This window comes from Cetorhinus maximus, chromosome 8 (genome assembly GCF_964194155.1).
Source record: "Cetorhinus maximus chromosome 8, sCetMax3.hap1.1, whole genome shotgun sequence".
Lineage (NCBI taxonomy): Eukaryota > Metazoa > Chordata > Chondrichthyes > Lamniformes > Cetorhinidae > Cetorhinus > Cetorhinus maximus.
In genome coordinates, this window is record NC_135886.1 from 47,683,906 (window position 1) to 47,703,860 (window position 19,955).

The 19,955-nt window shown below is 41.2% G+C and overlaps 1 protein-coding gene across 4 annotated transcripts in view; it reads right to left on the minus strand.

Annotated features, from left to right (window-relative positions):
* The window catches only part of trim33 (tripartite motif containing 33), a 182,514-nt gene extending 166,812 nt beyond the window's left edge, over positions 1-15,702 (minus strand). For 2 of the 4 annotated variants that reach the window (XM_078546787.1, XM_078546789.1), the window contains exon 1: positions 15,028-15,701. In XM_078546787.1, the coding sequence (XP_078402913.1) occupies positions 15,028-15,619 (592 nt within the window). In that variant the 5' untranslated portion in view covers positions 15,620-15,701. Of the gene's footprint in view, positions 1-15,027 lie in introns of all 4 variants that reach the window. The other 2 variants (XM_078546786.1, XM_078546790.1) reach the window with 2 other exon arrangements.
* Positions 15,703-19,955: the final 4,253 nt, after the last annotated feature.

Genomic DNA, 19,955 nt, shown 5'->3' on the forward strand with positions numbered 1-19,955 from the left:
CTGGAATAAGCAGATAATTTTATTTAGGACAAATGATAATAGAAGATGGCAGATGTGATGCAAAAGTCAGAAGGAGGAAGAGATAGCTACAAGTAATTGTGAAGTTGAGGGATGTGTCAACAAGAAAACTCAAGCATGTAATAAGGAAAAAACTCATAAGCTACTACATTCTAACCACTTTCCTGTCTGTCTTAGAAACCTGGACAAAGTGAAAATCTGTGAAAGAAAATAGAGACCTTTGAAATGTGGATGCTAAGACATATGGTCTGCATACGGAATTTTTAGCATAAGACAAATGAAGAGGTACAGTGCTTGAAATAGCAAGAGTGAAATTAACTCTAAAAAGTGACATAGAAAATGTCAGTATTTTGGTCATTTGATCGGAGTTGAAAAGCTAGAGATCTCTACTGGAGGGCAGAAAGAGGGGTCAACCTATGCAAAGTTGGATGACCAACATCATAGAACAGTTGCAGATGAGTGTGGCATACCATGGCAGCAGATCTCCTGGCAGGAACAGCAACAAAGAGGAAGTTGAGAAGCAGTTTCGTAATATCCAATATAAATGAAGCAGCCACAAAGGGGTGGGCTGATAGGAAAATGGCATGTGGGAATATGGTGTTAAAAATAAATGGATGGAATTACATGGATAAGGAGGCATCTGGGATAGGAACAAAAACAGAAATACGTGGAAAAACTCAGCAGGTCTGGCAGCATCGGTGGAGAAGAGCACAGTTGACGTTTCGAGTCCTCATGACCTTTCAGCAGAACTAAGTAAAAATAGGAAAGGGGTGAAATATAAGCTGATTTAAGGAGGGGGGGGTGTTGGGACAAGAAGAGCTAGGTAAAGGGCCAGTGATAGATGGAGATAACCAAAAGATGTCACAGACAAAAGGACAAAGATGTGTTGAAGGTGGTGATATTATCTAAAGGAATATGCTAATTAAGGCTAGAAAGCAGGACAAACAAGGTACAGATAGCTCTAGTGGGGTTGGGGTGGGGTGAAGTAATACTAAAAAGGCTAAAAGATAGAGATAAAACAATGGATGGAAATACATTTAAAAATAATAGAAATAGGTGGGAAAAGAAAAATCTATATAAATTATTGGAAAAAAATAAGGAGGGGGAAAAAACAGAAAGGGGGTGGGGATGATCTAAAATTGTTGAACTCAATATTCAGTCCGGAAGGCTGTAAAGTGCCTAGTCGGGAGATGAGGTGCTGTTCGGGATTAGGAACTTACTTTTCCTTAACATATTATGCAGTTCACTCAGAACACAACTTGTCACAACTCACTTGGGATAGCGCGCTGTAATATCAAACCCCAATGCTCTCAGAGCCGTGACAAATGTTTGATCAACCCACCTAATTATTTAAGTTAGGTCAACAGAATACAAGCACCAGGTTCGTACACTTAAGTAAATAACTGTTTATTGAACAAATTGTCTTTAACCAATGGCAAAAGAAAGAAATATGGACTGCTAATTTCTAACTCCAAACTCCATAACCTAAACTCTACCCCTTCTTAAATCCCTATACACACATATACAAGACATACAAAACACACAAAAACATGGATTAAGGGTGGGATAAAACATTTCAATAGCACCAATTCCGGAGTCCAGGATTCGAAGGGTTGATTTTGATGTCTTCCAAAGTCCTTTCAGTTCATTGCTGATGACACGAGTGGTCTTCCAGCACTTTGTCTTTAGTTCACTGGTTGAGTACTTGCCTTTTAATGTCTCTAACAGTGATTTTCCCCTTTACCTCTTGACAGGGGTTTTCAGAGAGAACAGGTTATAGAGATATGAGGAGAAAAAGCCAGCTAGCTATTATTGTAGAAATACTCAAATCTGAGACACAGGAGCAAGAGATTTTAGGTCTTTTTTTCCGGCTAGGAGCTATTCTGCTGCACTGCTCTCTCTCAAACCCTGGTCACCTGGTCAGGAGCCAATTAAAATGTTGATGCCAGGCATTTCCCCATTAGACCAGACGACTCCTCAGCATCATCCTGTCTTTCATGGCACACACTGTTCCAGGACAGTAACATTGTATAGACCCCTCACACTGTTCCAGTAGACATGCCCTTCAAACTGCTGCCATTGTAATTTTAATCTACAATCCAACGAAAATAAAAAGATATGTTCTTTACAAACTACAGATTTGCAAACCTGAAATCTAAAAACAGTACTGTATGCAAATAGTAAATGATCTAGAAAAAATAACTTGCCCGTTTCATTTATGGATATAACAGGATGCTTAAAATAAACATTTGGCAATAGTTTATACACCTAATTAAATCCTTCTCCTTCCCTCTCTTGTTCTCCAACATGCTATTCAGCAGCCTGCTCACACTCTCTAAGCTACCCATTGAGAAGCTCGCAAATTTTGTCTCTATTTTGCAAGCATCTTGCCCTCAAAGAAAATTCAGGGCTTTCTGAGCATTAAGTAGCCGATGCCTTGATCTGGGGCTCAGTGATGGACATTTGACTCCCCAACTGTGACAAGTAACTTCCACCATAAAATGACATAGCACTGCCTGTAAAGATGCAAAACAAATTCCAGAGTATCTATTGATACTACTATGCCAATGAGTTGGAGGTGGGGTGGGATTTATGCAAGAACTTGCGATATCTATTTTACAGCAAGCCAGGTCCATTTAATCAGCAAACAGTGTCATTTAAAAAAGGGGTCCCTACCACCTACAGTAAACAGAACTCATTCTAAAACTGCAGTAACATCCCCCAATTAAAGCAGGGTGATTTCTCTAGCAAAATGCAGAGTGGAAGTGCGTAATGCAAATTACTTGAGTAAAATCAATCCCAGAAGTGATCTCTCCATTCTCGCCAGTAATAGCGGTGCCATCATATGCAGCCAACAAATTCCTGATTGATAAAAATGCTGCTTTGCTGGTTACTCAAACAAGGTCCCTCTATTCTTATCTCTACATTGACAATGGTGATGACTGATCCTTGGGTAGAGATCAATGGCACATCGGTTGCTGGATAGCTTGCAATCAATTATGTTGCATGGCTGTTTGGGCAAGTAGTATCTTTCAACCATGCTGGTAATACTCTTCTTTGCATACTATAATTGTTGCTGTTATTTAGTAGTAACAGGTTAAAATCCAGCCCCAGACCAAGTCAATGCAGGACTTAAAATACCATTGGTAGAAAGTTGGAAATGGAAAATTCCAAGAGGGAAAAACCCAACATGTCTGCAAAAGGTGATTAATATTTCAGGACTAAGCAAATGAGAGAAATGTCTAAAGAAATATTTTAAGTGCTGATCCTAAGGCCAGCCTCACCACTCAACCATGTAAAGTGTCTGGAGAAAGATAAGTGAAAGGAACCACAATGCACATGTGCAAAAGAAGTGCCTACATGGCAGCACTTGCATGCTAACCATACTGAAAGAAAAGAAAGGGCAGACCAGGAAACTAAGAAATCTAAATACTGTTGCTGAGATCACCATGAGCAGTCACAAACCTCAATGAGCTTGTTACTTGGAAATAGTACGACATATGTTGGGTTTATATTGATTTGATACATAATTATTGATTAGACAAGAGTCTCAAGTCCATCACCTGCCCTGAATTAAGAGGACAAGGATTATCCTAAAAATTAGTACTTTCTACTCAGGTCAGTGAATGGGCAGCAGTCAAGAGCAGGAATTTCAGATGATTTGTGCATCAGTCATTATCCCCTGCCTCCCTTCCCAGTCTGAGGCTGTGTAATTCTATGAATCAAGGAGAAAATATTGCACGAGCAAACTGAACGATGAAATAAGATTGGCATGTGTTGCATGATTACTGTGAATCAGCCAACTGATAATGGAAGAAGCTTACAATGGGCAAATTTCTAACATTCAAGACACAATCAGAATTACAATCAGAACAAGTTGCAAACCAGAAGCAGCAAGAAACTTAGAAAGTCTTAAAATGTAAAGCAGCTACTCACCAGAAGCAATAATAAAGCAAGTCTGAATAAAATAGGCAAACACATGCAACAAGAGCCTGAACAACAACTGAATCCCAACATTTCCAGTCTTTGCTCTGCATCAAGCAAACCCCGAATATTCTGAAATAAAACTATGCTCGTCAATTAATGGAATATTAATGCAGAATTTCAAAATAATTATGGCTTATGGGGTTATTTAATTAATTCCAGGACGATGATACTCAACCAAAATCCTCCACTTAAAACACAATGGCCCAGATCCTCTGGTCAGGGGTGAGGCCAAACTCCCCGCCACTGAACACGATTAAAACTGCTGCCATCCCTTTTTGCACCGAAGTTTTACGGACTTCCTGTCCCTGATGCAGGCCCAGCCATCAGCAGAAGGGAACAAGGGGTAGTGGAAAGCTGCAGGAGCACCAAGGCATTTCCCATTTGATGTCAGCAATGGAAGAAATGCCTCATAAGACATAGCCGGTTTGCAGTGTTTTGGTGAGCATTTAAGTTCTTTAGTGTTTTTTTAAAAATTTTAAATCTTTCAAAGCCTTTTAATTGTTGGAGTTTGGATAACCTTTAAATTAATGTAAGAACATGTATAAAAGTCTTTGAACTGAAAAAGTACTTTTAACAAAATAAATGATAAATGCATTAGGTCTCCGACTGCACTGTTTTTTTTATATTTGTTTACCCAATGGATTAGAAGTGGACAACTGTTCCCAAATGCAAAACAAAAGCAGAAATATCTGGAAAAACTCAGCAGGTCTGGCAGCATCGGCGTAGAAGAACAAAGTTGACGTTTTGAGTCCTCATGACCCTTCAACAGAACTAAGTAAAAATAGGAGAGGGGTGAAATATGAGCTGGTTTAAGGTTGGGGGGGGGGGGGGGGGGGGGGGGGTTGTAGGGACAAGCAAGCAGTGATAGGAGCAGATAACCAAAAGATGTCACAGACAAAAGAACAAGGAGGTGTTGAAGGTGGTGATATTATCTAAAAGAATGTGCTAATTAAGAATAGATAGCAGGACACGCAAGGTACAGATAGCTCTAGTGGGGGTGGGGTGAAATAAAACTAAAAGGGCAAAAAAGGTATAGATTTAAAAATAATGGGAATAGGTGGGAAAAGAAAAATCTATATAAATTATTGGAAAAAACAAAAGGGAAGGGGAAGAAACGGAAAGGGGGTGGGGATGGAGGAGGGAGTTCAAGATCTAAAGTTGTTGAATTCAATATTCAGTCCGGAAGGCTGTAAAGTGCCTAGTCGGAAGATATGGGGCTGTTCCTCCAGTTTGCGTTGAGCTTCACTGGAACAATGCAGCAAGCCAAGGACAGACATGTGGGCAAGAGCAAATGCATTCAGGCTTTGAGATCATTGATATATTCAATGTTACAGAAGGGATTAGCAGTGGACAAAACTGTTTGCAAGTGGAGTTGGATGTGGGTGGGGGGTTGTTTGGGGTAGGTGCGCAGGGTGCTAATTGTTCTGCAACTTGACCTTCAAATACATTTTAAGGCATTCACAAACAGCTTCTGCTGTTCATCACTTCCAACCCAGGTCCTACACCTGTGATTAACAGGTGAGACTACTCCAGAGTAAGTTTCCAGGCAAGTTCAGCATCCGTGCAGGGTTCTGGGTAGTATATCTCTGCCCATAAGAAGTTTGAAATTTATAGGTGACATAGTACCACATACAAACACAGGTCAGGACTTCCTCTGGGTTCGACACAACAGCAAACATCAGAACATTCGTCACTAATTCCATCACAATCACTTGGGTCGCTAGTGTGACGTGCAAGGCATCTGTTTTAAACATGAAGGAATTATATAGATGCATAAAAATTGTGTTACTATTTTATCAGTGTTAACATAATCCTCATGTGTAGTCAGCTATTGATCACTTCTCCAAATGCATTCTGCACCAACTATGGATCTAGTCTCAGGACAACACTGATTCACCATACAGGGAGAAAAAATTTATATTCATTTACCGAGGCAGATGAACTTATATTTAAATAGCACCCTTAACGTACTCCAGATGTGGTCTCAGCAATGCCCTGTATAACTGAAGCATAACCTCCCTGCTCTTGTATTCAAATCCCCTGGAAATAAATGATAACATTCTATTAGCTTTGCTAACTACTTGCTGCACCCGCATACTAGCCTTTTGCGATTCATGCACCAGGACACCCAGATCCCTCTGCATCTCACAGCTCTGCAATCTCTCACCACTCAGATAATATGCTTTTTTATTCACCCTGCCAAAATAGACAACCTCACATCTTCCCACATTATACTCCATTTGCTAGGTCTTTGCCCACTCACCTATGCCCCCTTGTAACCTCCTTATGTCCTCTTCACAACTTACTTTCCTTCATATCTTTGTGTCATTAAACATAGGGAGCATGATCAAGAAGTTCACGGATGATATGAAAATTGGTTGGGTGGTAAATAAATAGTGAGGAGGATAGCCATAAGCTGCAGGAGGATATCAATGGACTGGTCATGTGGGCAGAGCAGTGGCAAATGGAATTCAACCCAGAAAAGCGTGAGGTAATACACTTGGAGGGGTGGGGGGGGGGGGCTAACAAGGTAAGGGATTACACTATGAATGGTAGGACTCAGGTAGTACTGAAGGTCAGAGGGACCTTGGTGTGCATATTCACAGATCCCTGAAGGTAGCAAGGCAGGTAGATAAGGTGGTTAAGAAGGCATATGGGATTCTTGTATTCTATGCCTCGGCTAATAAAGGCAAGAGCAGTGAGGTTATGCTGGAACTGTATAAAACGCTAGTTAGGCCACAACAGGAGCACTGTATGCAGTTCTGGTCCTCACATTATAGGAAAGGTGTGATTGCACTGGAGAGGGTGCAGAGGAAATTTACCAGGATGCTGTCTGGGCTGGAGGGTCTGAGCTATGAGGAAAGATTGCATAGGCTGGGGTTGTTTTCCTTGGAGCAACTAAGGTTGAGAGGGGGCCTGATAGAGGTGTATAAGATTATGAGGGACATAGCTAGGAAGGCACTTTTTCCATTAGTAGTGAAGTCAATAACCAGCAGGCATAGATTTAAGGTAAGAGGTAGAAGGCTAAGAGGGGAGTTGAGGAGAAAATTTTTTCAGTGGGACACTTAGTGGGAGTCTGGGACACTGCCTAAAAGGTTGATTGAGTCAGAAACTCTCATAATATTTAAGTATTATTTAGATATTCACTTGTGTTGCCATAGCCTCCAGGGCTATGTGTCAAGCGCTGGAAAATGGGACTAGTGTAGTCAGATCTTTGTTGACCGGCGCAGACACGATGGGCCGAATTGCCTCCTGTGCTTTAAACGTCTATGAGTCTATATCCACCAGATCCCCTTTATCCACAGCACATGTTGCTCCTTCAATAAACTCCAATAAATGGGTTAAACATGGTTTCGCTTACACAAAACCATGTTGACCGTGCACGATTACCTTGAATTTATAGAAGTGTCTTGTTATAACGTCTTTAATAATAGCTTCTAACATCTGTCATAGGGAAAATGTTAAGTGAACTGGCCTACAGTTTCCTGCTTTGTCTCCTTCCCTTTCTGAAAGGAGTTACACTAGGTATTTTCCAATCTAATGGAGCCTTCCCTGAATCTAGTGAATTTTGGAAAATTACATTTTACCCTGTTCTTAAAACACAAAATCTTGCTGCGTCATCCTTTCAGCTGTTAACTTCAAGTCTGAATTTCTTTTTCAAAGTTACTGGTCTCCACGGGGATCATAATGAATTTAACGGGAGGAGGGCATGATCGGATTAGGAAAGCCACATAAGATGCACAATCAAGGGGTGCCCAATGAATATGGATTGGTAGTTTATAAAGAGGAAAAGTTTAAGGAAGGCCAGGAAGAGAGTAAACTCAGGAGAGAAAACATGATGAATTGAGATTGACATCACTGAGGATAAGTAGTTGCTCAGTGCTGAGGCTGAGGGAAGAAAGTGAAGCTATCACGGTGAGAAAATTTCTCTGGCATTTGAAGGTTGTAGAGAAAAAAAAGATGATAAATCAAGAAGGAAAGAGGTGAAGCAAGGTGAGATGTTCAAAGGGAGAAGAATGTGCCAGAGGAGTAAGGGAACAGACCAAGGTGATAAGAGCCCCACACAGCCACCACGAGGCTCTGTCTAAGTCAAGTGGTGGAAGGTATAACCAGGCAAGGAGGCTTCATTTAGAAGAATGGCATTTTTACCACTCAATCAAGCTTCCATCAAGGTCATGAGTTTGTGAATGAATGCATCAACATCACGGTTGGCACGGGCCATGTTCATAAGTGAACTGGAATGTTGGGGGAATATGCAAAGTGGGTGTGATAGCTGATCTGATGAGCCTACAGGGTCAGGACTGGTCGGGGAGTAGATTGGCAAGACTAGTCCCATGTGATCAGGCTGAACAGAAAGGTCAGCAAGTATTGGGTTTGCAACTTGTAAGGAAGCAGCAACCAGTGCCTCAAAAGGGCCCTTCGGAGGATGTGAAGTACGGAGGGAAGCTATAAGATAATGCAAGGAAGAATCAAGTCTGGGAGGCAGGGGGGAGGAAGGCAGCAGACGAGTAGCAATACTGATGGATTGAGGTAGAGATTTGGTAGAGCAGAGTATTTGGAAGGGGGGAAAAGAAGCATGAGCAGAGAATGCAGTAAAAATGTAGCCATTCCCCTAGCACACAAAGTACTCATTGCAATAACATTTTAAAATACATTTTATAGAAATTGATTATCCACAAAGCTTTGCCTTCCAAGATATTATTATGGTGCATGACTGAAGGGAGCTTTGGTGTGAAATAGTCAAAAATTATCAGTACAGAAGGAGGCCATCCATGCAAGTGCTGGATGGGAAAACACTTCAACGATCTGATAAACAATGTACAGATACCTGACGTTATGCCCAGTCATATTTTCTGTTTGTTCTACAAGCTTCACCGTTTTACAAAACATTGAAAGCTGAAGGTCATTCTATATTTTAAGCATTACGTACAGGAGGATATTCTTTGACAAGGTTACACATTGCTTGCTCAGTGCACAAGGGAATTCCATCTTCACAGTGGCACTGCAAGAAAGTGCAACACCCTGCTTGAATGAATCATAGGTGCCATTAGAGCCTCCAAGGCCATACAAGTTTAATATTACTGCTGGCAAAAATTACATCCAATTATTTACAGAACTAGGGTACAAGTAATATGTCTCTTATAAAAAGACATTTACTGGCTATAAAATAGTTTATTAGGCTTATCTTGAAATTTATACTACGCAGCTCCCGGAGCACTTTCAAAAGAAACCTTGTAATCATAGCAAGAATTTCAATTCAATTAGCCCAACAAGCCACAGTTTTAACTATTTTTGCCTCACAAAACGTCTTATTGAACAGCACTCTGCTGTGCTCATGCACCATATATTTCATGCCCTGTGAAGTGCATTCAGCACCACCCTCACTTGCTGTATCCTTGTTACATACTGATGAATTATTTACTGATGAATTATTTACAGCCTATGAACTGCATTGCCTCAACAGACTGTAGATGAATCCGATCTCTACCACTCTTGGTACAGTAAACTGTAAACTCATCTCAACAATACAAACTTTTTTCCAATTTAGAGATTAGGAGCATTATTGTTACAAAGGTGTTGGAATTCAGAACCAAAACAGGATACACATTTAAATGGAACTTAAAAGGCTTACAGCACTTCTGTTAAGCCACAGTCAAAGCCATTGCCTTTTTCATAAGTACCACCAAAACACTCCACTGAAAACACGACTGGTATTAGCATCTCTTACATTTTCAAACCATCGGCAACCTTTCAGTAAATCCTATCAGCACAGCTCAAAGCATGATCATATTTTTCTAAATAAGGTGGCCACTACAAATGGAACTGAAAGATCCATACTTAGAAAGCAAACTTGTCAGTATATAAACATACACAGCATTGTTAATTTACAAACACACTTGTTTAGTTAACAGGTACTTAGGGAATACTTTCACAGGCATTCTAACATGAGATTTGTTCAAAGAATAACATCCTTTCCAACGTTACCACTGTGATCAATGGGCTAATAAATAGCCACCAGAACTAAACAGCACAATGAAATCCAATAAATCTATGCCTGTTAGTTGTCCATGAACATTGGCCAGTCAAATCATTATTCTATATGGTTACAGCAACTGCCTCCCTTACAGACTCATTCGATCATTCACTGTGGCAGTGCAGTCACAGGTTTATACTCTAGTTACACATTGCAAGATTAAATGATTCTTTTCTACACTTGTCTCCAACAAAAATAAATTCACTCACACTTGGGAAAACATCAGCACTAACCCTCTCTTATTAAAGCAAGGTTACCTATACATGTATTGGGAAATATGAGTATGGTTCAAGTTTTCTTCTCCAAGGAGATGGGGTGCACTTCCACATCAAGAATTCCAAAGTTTAAAGATAAACCATGACTACACCATGCATTCATTTGCCATTTTCGAGTTAATAAAAATATTTCAAGCAACCTTCTCCCAATTTTTTGGACAAGTAGGAGCTATCATGACAAAGCTGTAATTCACCACTACCTTTCTCTCCACCCCTCCCTCACCACCTTGACATGGTTGCCCTGGCAACTTCTACTCATACGTCAATTGCTATTTTAAACATAGACACACTGCAATACATGGACTGTGGTGGTTCATCACCACCTCAAGTGCAATTAAGGATGGGGAATAAATGCTGACCTATCCAGTGACACCCACATCCTGTGAAAGAATAAAAAAGGTTACATTATCTTTAAAGTTAATTGACAGTGGTATAAACCACAAAAAGCAATTACTTGCTGAAATATTGAAGTCATATCAGTAAAATTGCCATGCTAGAGGACTATGATGGGATTGGAATTTTAGCCTCCATTTTCCCTTCCATCCCAAAGAAAAACAGACACAGCCCAAAGCTCAAAGATAGTTAGCGAGAAAAGCATTGCTTCATACTGGTGACATACAATCTTATCACAAACCTGACCTTAGGTACATCTTTCTTCTTTGATCTTAGCTGTGGGGTTCTGGGACACCACAATTGGCCTTAGTGCCTCAAGTTTAAGGGGCAATGATCAAACGTACGCCATATCCTCTTGGGAAGCGCACAAATAAAGAAGTGCAGTGAATGGAGTTACATACACAAACTCAGCTGGCATTCTGCACACAGCAAAAATCCACAATAAGATGATCAGTTACTCAGCTTAAATTTGGCAGTATTGGTTGATAAAGTGTTAACCTGGATACTGGAAGAACTCCCTGTTCCTTTTTGAATCGTAGCACTGGACCCTACTCACCTGTCAGAGGTTTGGTTTAATATCTGATCTGAAAAACAATCAACAATAATCACACCCCATCAATCCTGCAAAATGTCAGAGTGGACAAAGTGTTCAAGTTCAGGATTAAGAGTCGTACCTACAACTTTCTAACTAAGTGGCAAGGGCACCAGGAACTGAACGATAAGACATCCAATGAGGCAAAGTACAAAACGGTGACTTCCCCATCCCCAGTGAGGGAAGCAATACGTGCAGAGAAACAGGCTCAGGCAAGAGGGAAAAAGGGAGAAAACAAAATAACATACAAATGGAGGCACATATGCTGACAGAACTTGAAATAACTATGTATGAATTTTGATACAGGATGTTGTCAGTTTAAACATAGTTAAGCATTGCACGCCTGGAAATGGTCCCTTCTAGTTTTGTTTAATCAACCAATTGCAGCCCTAAGTCATAAAAATGTCTGACCATGCCCGTCAAATTCAATAGGTCCAGACTTATGACTTAAATCTCCTGTCCAACTGATCCCTAGCCATGTGACCATTTCTGTGGTATCCAAGGTCAGATGTAAATTATTAATGACTATTTCCACAGTCAATAATGGACTTTTTCACAACCACAAAACTTGATAGCAATCAATATTGTGCTTTTCTAAATTAAAACATTACATTTGCCATTTCTTACTTTTAAATCAGCTATGTTCATAAAGATTGCTTTGCAGCAGTTATCAGACTCAGCTGTTGCAGCAGGCAGGGGCTACAGCATTCCTGAGTTTTTGCCACCAAAAATTTACTTCCACTGTTACATCTACTTCAGCACACTTCATTACTTCAAATACACAACATCTGTTGAACAGAGCAGTTGCTGAAAAAATATTGGCCCAGATCTTCTGGTCAGCAGTGAGGCTTTGGCATTTACTATTTTGCGTGGAAGCTTTAGGGATTTCCCGTACCAGCTGAGGGACACAACCAAAGGGAACTATGAGGTGTCAAGGTAAAGCACAGAAACAATAAAGCCACGCCCCTTTGATGTCAGCAGTCGAAGGAATGCCCTAGATGGCTCAGCAGACTTGCAGTGTTATGGTGAGTTTTTTTGTAAAGTTAAGCATTTAACCATTTTTAATCTTTCAAATTTTAATTACTTTATGAGGTTGTATAAGCTTTACTTTTACATAAGTAAATGTGGAGAAGTCTTGACATGACTTGAAGTACTTCAAATGAAATAAATGGTAAAATGCATAAGATCTGAGTGCATTGGTCTTTTAAAAATGTGTTTACCCAATGGATTACAAGTGATACAAGTGTCCCCAAATGAATTACAGGTCTGAAAGCGTTGATTTTTATTACAGGACGGATTAACAGTGGACAAGGGCAGTTTACAAGTGAGGTGCTAGGGATAGGGTGGAATGTGAAGAAGCAGGGCGTTAATTGTTCAGCAAGTTTACTGTTAAACACACTGAGTAGCCTTCCCAATACAGCTTTTGCTGTTGATCACTGGCACCTGTGACTAATAATGTGATTATTCTGGAGTAGAATTCTTGGCAGGTCCAGGGCATCTAGTCCAAGTCTATAGTGGGGCGGGGCGGGGCGGGGGAGGTGGTTGGGTCAACATTGGAGGCATCCACAGAAGGTTATGGGCAGCTTACCTCAGCCCATTGGAAGTTTATTTTCGCACCCAAGTACCATGCATGTGTGCACATCAGGACTTCCTCTGGGTCCCAAAGCTCAACAGCAGGGAATGTCTCAAAGTTCATCACTAATTTATTGGAAGGTCTGGGCCATTAATTCAAGTTAATGTACTTGAGCGATTCTTTTCTTTTGGCGGGGGGGTGAATGAGAGAAAGAGGGCTTTCAGTACCAAAGATAAAGCAAAACTGAGCAATTATTAAATAACTTCACCCAACTCCACCACCATAATTGGAATGGAGTTCATAGTCATAAACTGAACTAATTAATTTGTTTGTCTTTTCAATCACCAAAACCACAGGGATTTAATCGGCATTAAAAAAATGTATTCTGTCATGCAAAGCTTACAGCTGCGCCCTATCTTCCATTACTCAATTACCTAATTGATATTGTCAAAGGTTTCCAAACCTGCTTCTGCCATGAGGACTGATGTGGTAACTCAACTACTAGCATATTTGTAATAACTTTTATTTATATAGTACTTTAAACCCAACAAAATGTCCCAAGCTGCTGCATAGAGGAATCATAAAACAAAATAGGAGACTGAACCACAGAAGGAGCCAGATTTGAGCAGATGACCAAAAACTTGGTCAGAGATAATTTTTAAGGACACAAAACAAAAACAGAAACAGAAATACCTGGAAAAACTCAGCAGGTCTGGCAGTATCGGTGGAGAAGAGCACAGTTGACGTTTCAAGTCCTCATGACCCTTCAACAGAACTGTTAAAGGGTCATGAGGACTCGAAACGTCAACTGTGCTCTTCTCCGCCGATGCTGCCAGACCTGCTGAGTTTTTCCAGGTACTTCTGTTTCTGTTTTGGATTTCCAGCATCCGCAGTTTTTTGTTTTTATTTTTTGTTTTTATCTCTATAGTTTTTAAGGAGTGCATTATGAAGAGTAGAGAGGCCAAGGGATTTGGGATGGGGGATTAACATAAGGGATGCTCAAAAAGTAAATATTAACAACTTTGAAAAATCCTAAACAGGATCTTTCAACGTTTTCTGTTGGATCATGGGAGATGCTGGCAAGGCCACAGATTTGGCCCATCCATTGCTACTCTAAGGTTGTGGTGGGTAATCTTCTGGAATTACATGGATCAGGACCAAACCTTGCAATGGAGTTCATTTTAAATTGAAAGATCGAGTTAGACCTAAGATCAGGCTTGCTGATACATACTATGATTCAAGTCACAATGACAGGATTCTTTGGCAACCTCAAGACTTACTTTCAAAAGATACCCTCAATACCTCCAGTGGACTTCCTAAATAGGTTGGTGATTAGTCACCTTATATGGCTTGGTTCAACTACATTGAAAAGGTGTGTTCATTGAGGGAAAATCAAGCATATGGAAACTGATTTGGTCATAAATATTACTTTGGCCTATTTGATATTCTACCACTTCAAAAACATTGATTGTGCGGCATAAATTCAAGTATAATCAAGTATAACAATCATTCGCTGTTCTGTTCAACAAAATTAAAAAATACAGCTCGATTTGTAAGGGACAAGGTCTACTTTTTGGGTATTAGTACGAAACGACTATGAAAAATACCCTAAATTACGAATGCTGCACAAACACATAGCAAGCTTAGGAAAAATCTGCCCTGACACCTGCAATGCTTTAGAATTTTGAGTCTTGATCCTTTCCCATATAAAACGGGTCTATAGTATTTACAAGGTGAACTCCTGACCATTGCAAAATGCAGACAAATAATCTATAAAGAGTCGCCATCATCGCTTTAAAGAAAAACAAAAGCTTCAGATGCAAGACAGATTTGACCTGTTAAGGCCTTATTTTTGGAATTTACCTGAAACCCTGTCAATCTAAGAGACACCGCTCAGCACAACATGAGAAAAACTAAGATTCCGTTGCATCCCTTTGCAAGAGTCTTATATGATCACATTAAGTTGGAGATTGGACAACGTATTTACCACACAATCAGATCAGGAGTTTGTTATGTAATAACTTCAGACAATCTGATCATGATGGTCTGATCATGTCGATAAAGGAAGGCATTAAACTGGAGAAGTTGGAAGTAAAGTCCGCAGTGGCCGGGGTGGATCCCCACCTCTGCACCCAGACTGCGAGGCGGTACTTACCCTGCTGGATGGTTGGCGAATCCCCGTTATTTCCTGCGGCGTTGTTGCCCCCGGCGGGGAGGGGGATGCTCAGCTGCCGCTCGGGTTCCGGCAGGCAGCGCTTGCAGAACGAGTGGAGGCAGGGCAGCAACTTGGGCTCCTTCCCTTGCAGCGTATCGCGGCACACGGCGCACTCGTCCAGCAGGTTCAGGTTCACCTCGGCGGGAGCCGCAGCCGGAGGCGCAGCAGGGGCAGCCGCCATCGCCGCCGCCGCTTTGTCCGGGCCCACTCCCGGGCTGGGTCCTGACGCCGGACTCGGCCCTGGGCCCGGACTCGGCCCTGGGCTTGGACCGGGGCCCGCTCCCGGGCTTAGGCCTGGGCTCGGACCCGGTCCCTCGGCCGCCGCCGCGGCCGTTGGTATCGGTGCCGCCGCCGGTGGTGTTGTTGATGATGATGATGAAGATGATGATGATGATCCTGTCACCGCCGGCGTCGCCGCGTTCAGCTCCGGCTCCGGTTTGTCCTGACTCTCTTCATCCTTGTCGGGCAGGCCGCTCTTCTCCTCGCTGACGCCATTCGCCTCGATATTATTTCCACCTTTGTTTTCCGCCATCTTTTCTTTTCTCTCTCTCTCTCTCGCGCTCGCTCCGCGCACGCTCACATTCAAAACCCTCTCGAGCTTCGCCGACACCGACCGCCCGCGTTAAACAGCGGCGCCTATTGGCCGACCTCGCCCGTCTCCTACCGCCGGATGCAAACCCATTTCCGATTGGCCGCTCGGGTCTTCGCCGCGCGGGTGGAGACAGGACGTCAGGACGCACGGCACGCCGGTGGTGCGTTCCTATTGGTTGCGTGAGTCGCCGACGTGCGGCTCCCGGCGTCTGCAAATGGCGGGCAAGTGTGGGGGGGTGGTGGTATCACGTGGATCTATCACTGAGTCTTCAGGCTTCCCTCAGGTGGAAAATTAGGCATCTGGGTCCTTAAACTAAAGTGAAAAGTAGTTATTAGGACACTTTATATCTAGAATATTCCGATAATATACTTCGTTTTACACATTGCAACAAGCAGAAGTTGGAATGGACTGTAATGAAGAAACAGAAAATGCAATGAAGTTGGGATGAGCTGGCTGGACCACTAGTTGCTGAGAAGCTGCAGGCCATTTGGGGATTTTTTTTTAACAGGAACCTTTATATGCTCCTGCAGATGTTTAGATTACAAATAAAATTAAGAAACTGACTTCTGTCAGCAATGAATGTTTTGCTCTTGGGATTAGATTCAATTACATGAACAAAGCCATGTGATTGTGTTGAACAGGAAGTGCTGGAAAAACTCAGCACGTTTGGCAGCATCTGTGGAGAGAGAAACAGAGTTAATGTTAACTCTCCACAGATGCTGCCAAACCTGCTGAGTTTTTTTTTCCAGCACTTTCTGTTCTCATTTCAGATTTCCAGCACCTGCCGTAGTTTGCTTTATTTATGATAATGTTGAAAACCTATTTATTGCATTGGGGGCTCCTGAAATAACTAGATGCAGTGTGGTTTGTTGTGCCTTTGGACAGATTCTATCACTATTCAAATATAATGTTTTAATGAGTTTTAAGGAAGATGCCGCATCAGAAAAATGGCCTATCATTTTGCCTTTCAGAGGCTGATGAGTTAATATCTTCTTTGGCACTATTGTTTATGTATTCTCAGAAGTTTAATGCATTGTTCTTGTTTACACAGATGTAAATAACAGGAAGGTTTTGTTTCTCCATGCTTCACCATGAGAAGACTTGAATTTTGATCATAAAGTGTGTTATATATAACTTAAGTCATAATATAACAATTATGAGTGTGAAAAACTAAGTTCAAGCATTGCTTTATCACTCTGACTCCTGTAATTGCAAGAAAAGTCTGCAAACTAACTTGGGACTTGTAATAATTCAGAAATACTATTCAAAGTAACAACAACTTGCATGTATATAACAAATTTAACATTCCAAATGTCCCCGGAGCACTTTACAAAGATGAAACTGGCTATCAAGGGAGGGCTTAAGGGAAGGTTAGAGAGGATTGAAATTCAGTAGCAAAACTGAGATTTCCTGATTATAATGGTGAAAAGTATCTTCAATTCTCAAAGTAGCTGCACTCAATGCATACTACCTAAATCCTTTTCTTTGTACCCAAATGAAGAAAATGACAAAGTTTGAATTGATATTTTGTATCTGTTCCCACACTAAAAGACACAAAAAGCATGCAAATAATAGTGGTTAGTCAAGGGCAAAAGGGAGGGAGGAACTTAAAACAATCATTATCAAGGGGAAAAGTACTAGGCAAATTTATGGGACTACAGGCTGCCAAGTGCCCCAGACCTGATGACCTACATCCTTGGGTCTAAAAAAAAAGCGGCTGCAGAGATGGAGAATGCATTCGTTGTAATCTTCCAAAATTCCCTAGATTTTGCAAAGCTCCCAGCAGATTGGGAAATGGAAAATGTAATTCCCTTTTCAAGAAAGTACCGAGACATACAGGGAACTTGTAGGCCAATTAGCCTAACATCAGTCACTGGAATATGATGGAATCCATTATTAAGGAAGTAGTAGCAGGACATTTAGAAAATCATACAATCAAGCTGTGTTAACATGATTTCATTATGAAAGGGAAATTTATTAGCATTACTTGAGGCTGTAACAAGCAGGGTGGTTAAAGGAGAACCAGTAGACACAGTGTATTTGTATTTCTAAAAGGCATTCGATAAGGTGCCAAGTAAAAGTTTACTACACAAGAGCTCATGGTGGTGTTAATATATTAGCATTGATAGAAGATTGACTTACCATTGGAAAACAGGAAGTCAGAAAAATGGGTCATTTTCAGGTTGGTATACTGTAATTAGTGGAATGCCAGAGGGATCAGTGTTGGGGCTTCAACTATTTTAATCTTAATGACTTGGGTGAAGGGACCGACTGTGTTGTAGCCAAATTTGCTGGCAATACAAAGGTAGGAAAGCAAGTTGTGAAGAGGATAGTATTTGCAAAGGTATATAGAGATTGCTATGCTCTAAGACTAAGCTGCAGGTAGATCCAACTCCAGAAGCGAAGTAACTGGAGCAATGTGCTCTTGAGTTGGAGGGGGAGGTCTGAAGAAATAAAGAACTTGCATTCATGTAGTGCATTTTATTACCTCAGGAAGTTCAAAGGTGCTTTACAACCAATTAAGTACTTTTGAAGGGTTGTCACTGTTGTAATGCAGGACACATCTGTGCGCAGAACAGTCCCACAAGCAGTATAAAGGAACCTGTTTTAACGACGTTGGTTTCTTCAAAATAGTGGCATTGATTCTTTCACATTCACCTGAGAGGGTAGATGAGGCATAAGTCTCATCCAAAAGATGGCACCTCTGATTAGTGTTAACGCTCCCTGACTGCTGCACTGATGTGATATTTTAGATTAGAGTAGCACTCTCACCTCTGAATCAGAAGGTTGTGGGTGCAAATCCCACTCTGGGACTTCAGCACAACAATCTAGGCTGACACTCCAGCGCCATACTGAGAAAGTGCTGCATTGTTAGAGGTGCTGCCTTTCAGATGAGAGTTAAACTGAGGCCCTGACAGCCTTCTCAGATGGATGTAAAATATCCCTAGCGGCGTTGACAATACTTATCTCTCAATCAATATCACAAAACAGTGTATCTACTCATCACCATTTCTGTTTGCAGTGCTCAAATTGACAGCTATACTTTCTTTTTTGTGACAGTGACTGCAATTCAGAAATACTTAATGGCTGTAAAGTGCTTTGGCATGCCCAGCGGCTGTGAAAGGTGCTATATAAATGCAAGTCTTTTTATTAGTATTATTTACTCAAGTCAGGGGTGTGGGATTCAAACCCACAACTGTCTAAAACAATGTCAAGAATACTATCACTGAGACATTGGTACGGGCAAGATAAAGAGCTTAGGCTCCACGTTTGCCCCCCGCAGTGTGACTCTCAGCAATATTTGTTTTTAGGAGGCCTCATAAAGATGACATTTTGCCAGACCATAAATTCAGCAGATTTTCTTCACTAATGTCAGGCTGGATTATCTTTACAGGTGATTCTTGCAAACCTCTATTGAGGTCTGCATTCATGAGCTTTACTTTGGCTTTGATCAAGTCCCTGCTGAGTATTTGTTGTGATGTGAGAATAATCATTCAGAGCTAACGTTTAAGAAGAAAAGATGGGATATGAACACTCAGTGGAAAAAAGACTAACATGAAAATCAATGCAGATTAGTGGATAATGGCCTTTGCAAATCCCTCCAACCGATATTTGTCTGCTGCCTTCTCATTAATAAATGTCATTCTGGACCCTACAAGGTGATAATCCACTAAGTATTTCCTTAAATGAAAAAGGAGGATGGTGGCAAATATAATTGAAATTTTTACACCACCATCGTTTGCTCCAGTTTCCTTTTGTGTCTTGGAAACCTGAACTAAATACAAGAGCAGTGCTGAGAACTCTAACTTGTAACAGTTCAGTTACTCACCACCAGGAGTTGCCATTGCTTCGTAAGATCACAAATCATAAGGTAGACACGCATGAGCAAGGACATTCAGCCCACATTGATAACAAAATAAGACAACACGCTTCCTCCCGACATTATATATCCAGCTATACTTTAAATCATTCCATGAATTTTGCCGGTGCCAGTCTAGAAGTCTGTTCTAACATGTTAGCCACTCAATTTTTAAATGCATCTGGCATCCTAGAATGTTTAAAGCACAGAAGTAGGCCTTTTGCCCTTCATGTCATTGTTGGGTCTTTGCAAGAGCATTCCCCAACCTTAACCCTTCCCCTGAAGTCCTGAAAAAGTTTTACTTCAGGTGCTTATTAAATACAATTTTGAAAGCTTTAATTGAATCTACCTCCACCACACTGTCCGGCAGTGCATTCCAGATCCCAACTACTCCCTGCATGAAAAAGCTTTTCCTTG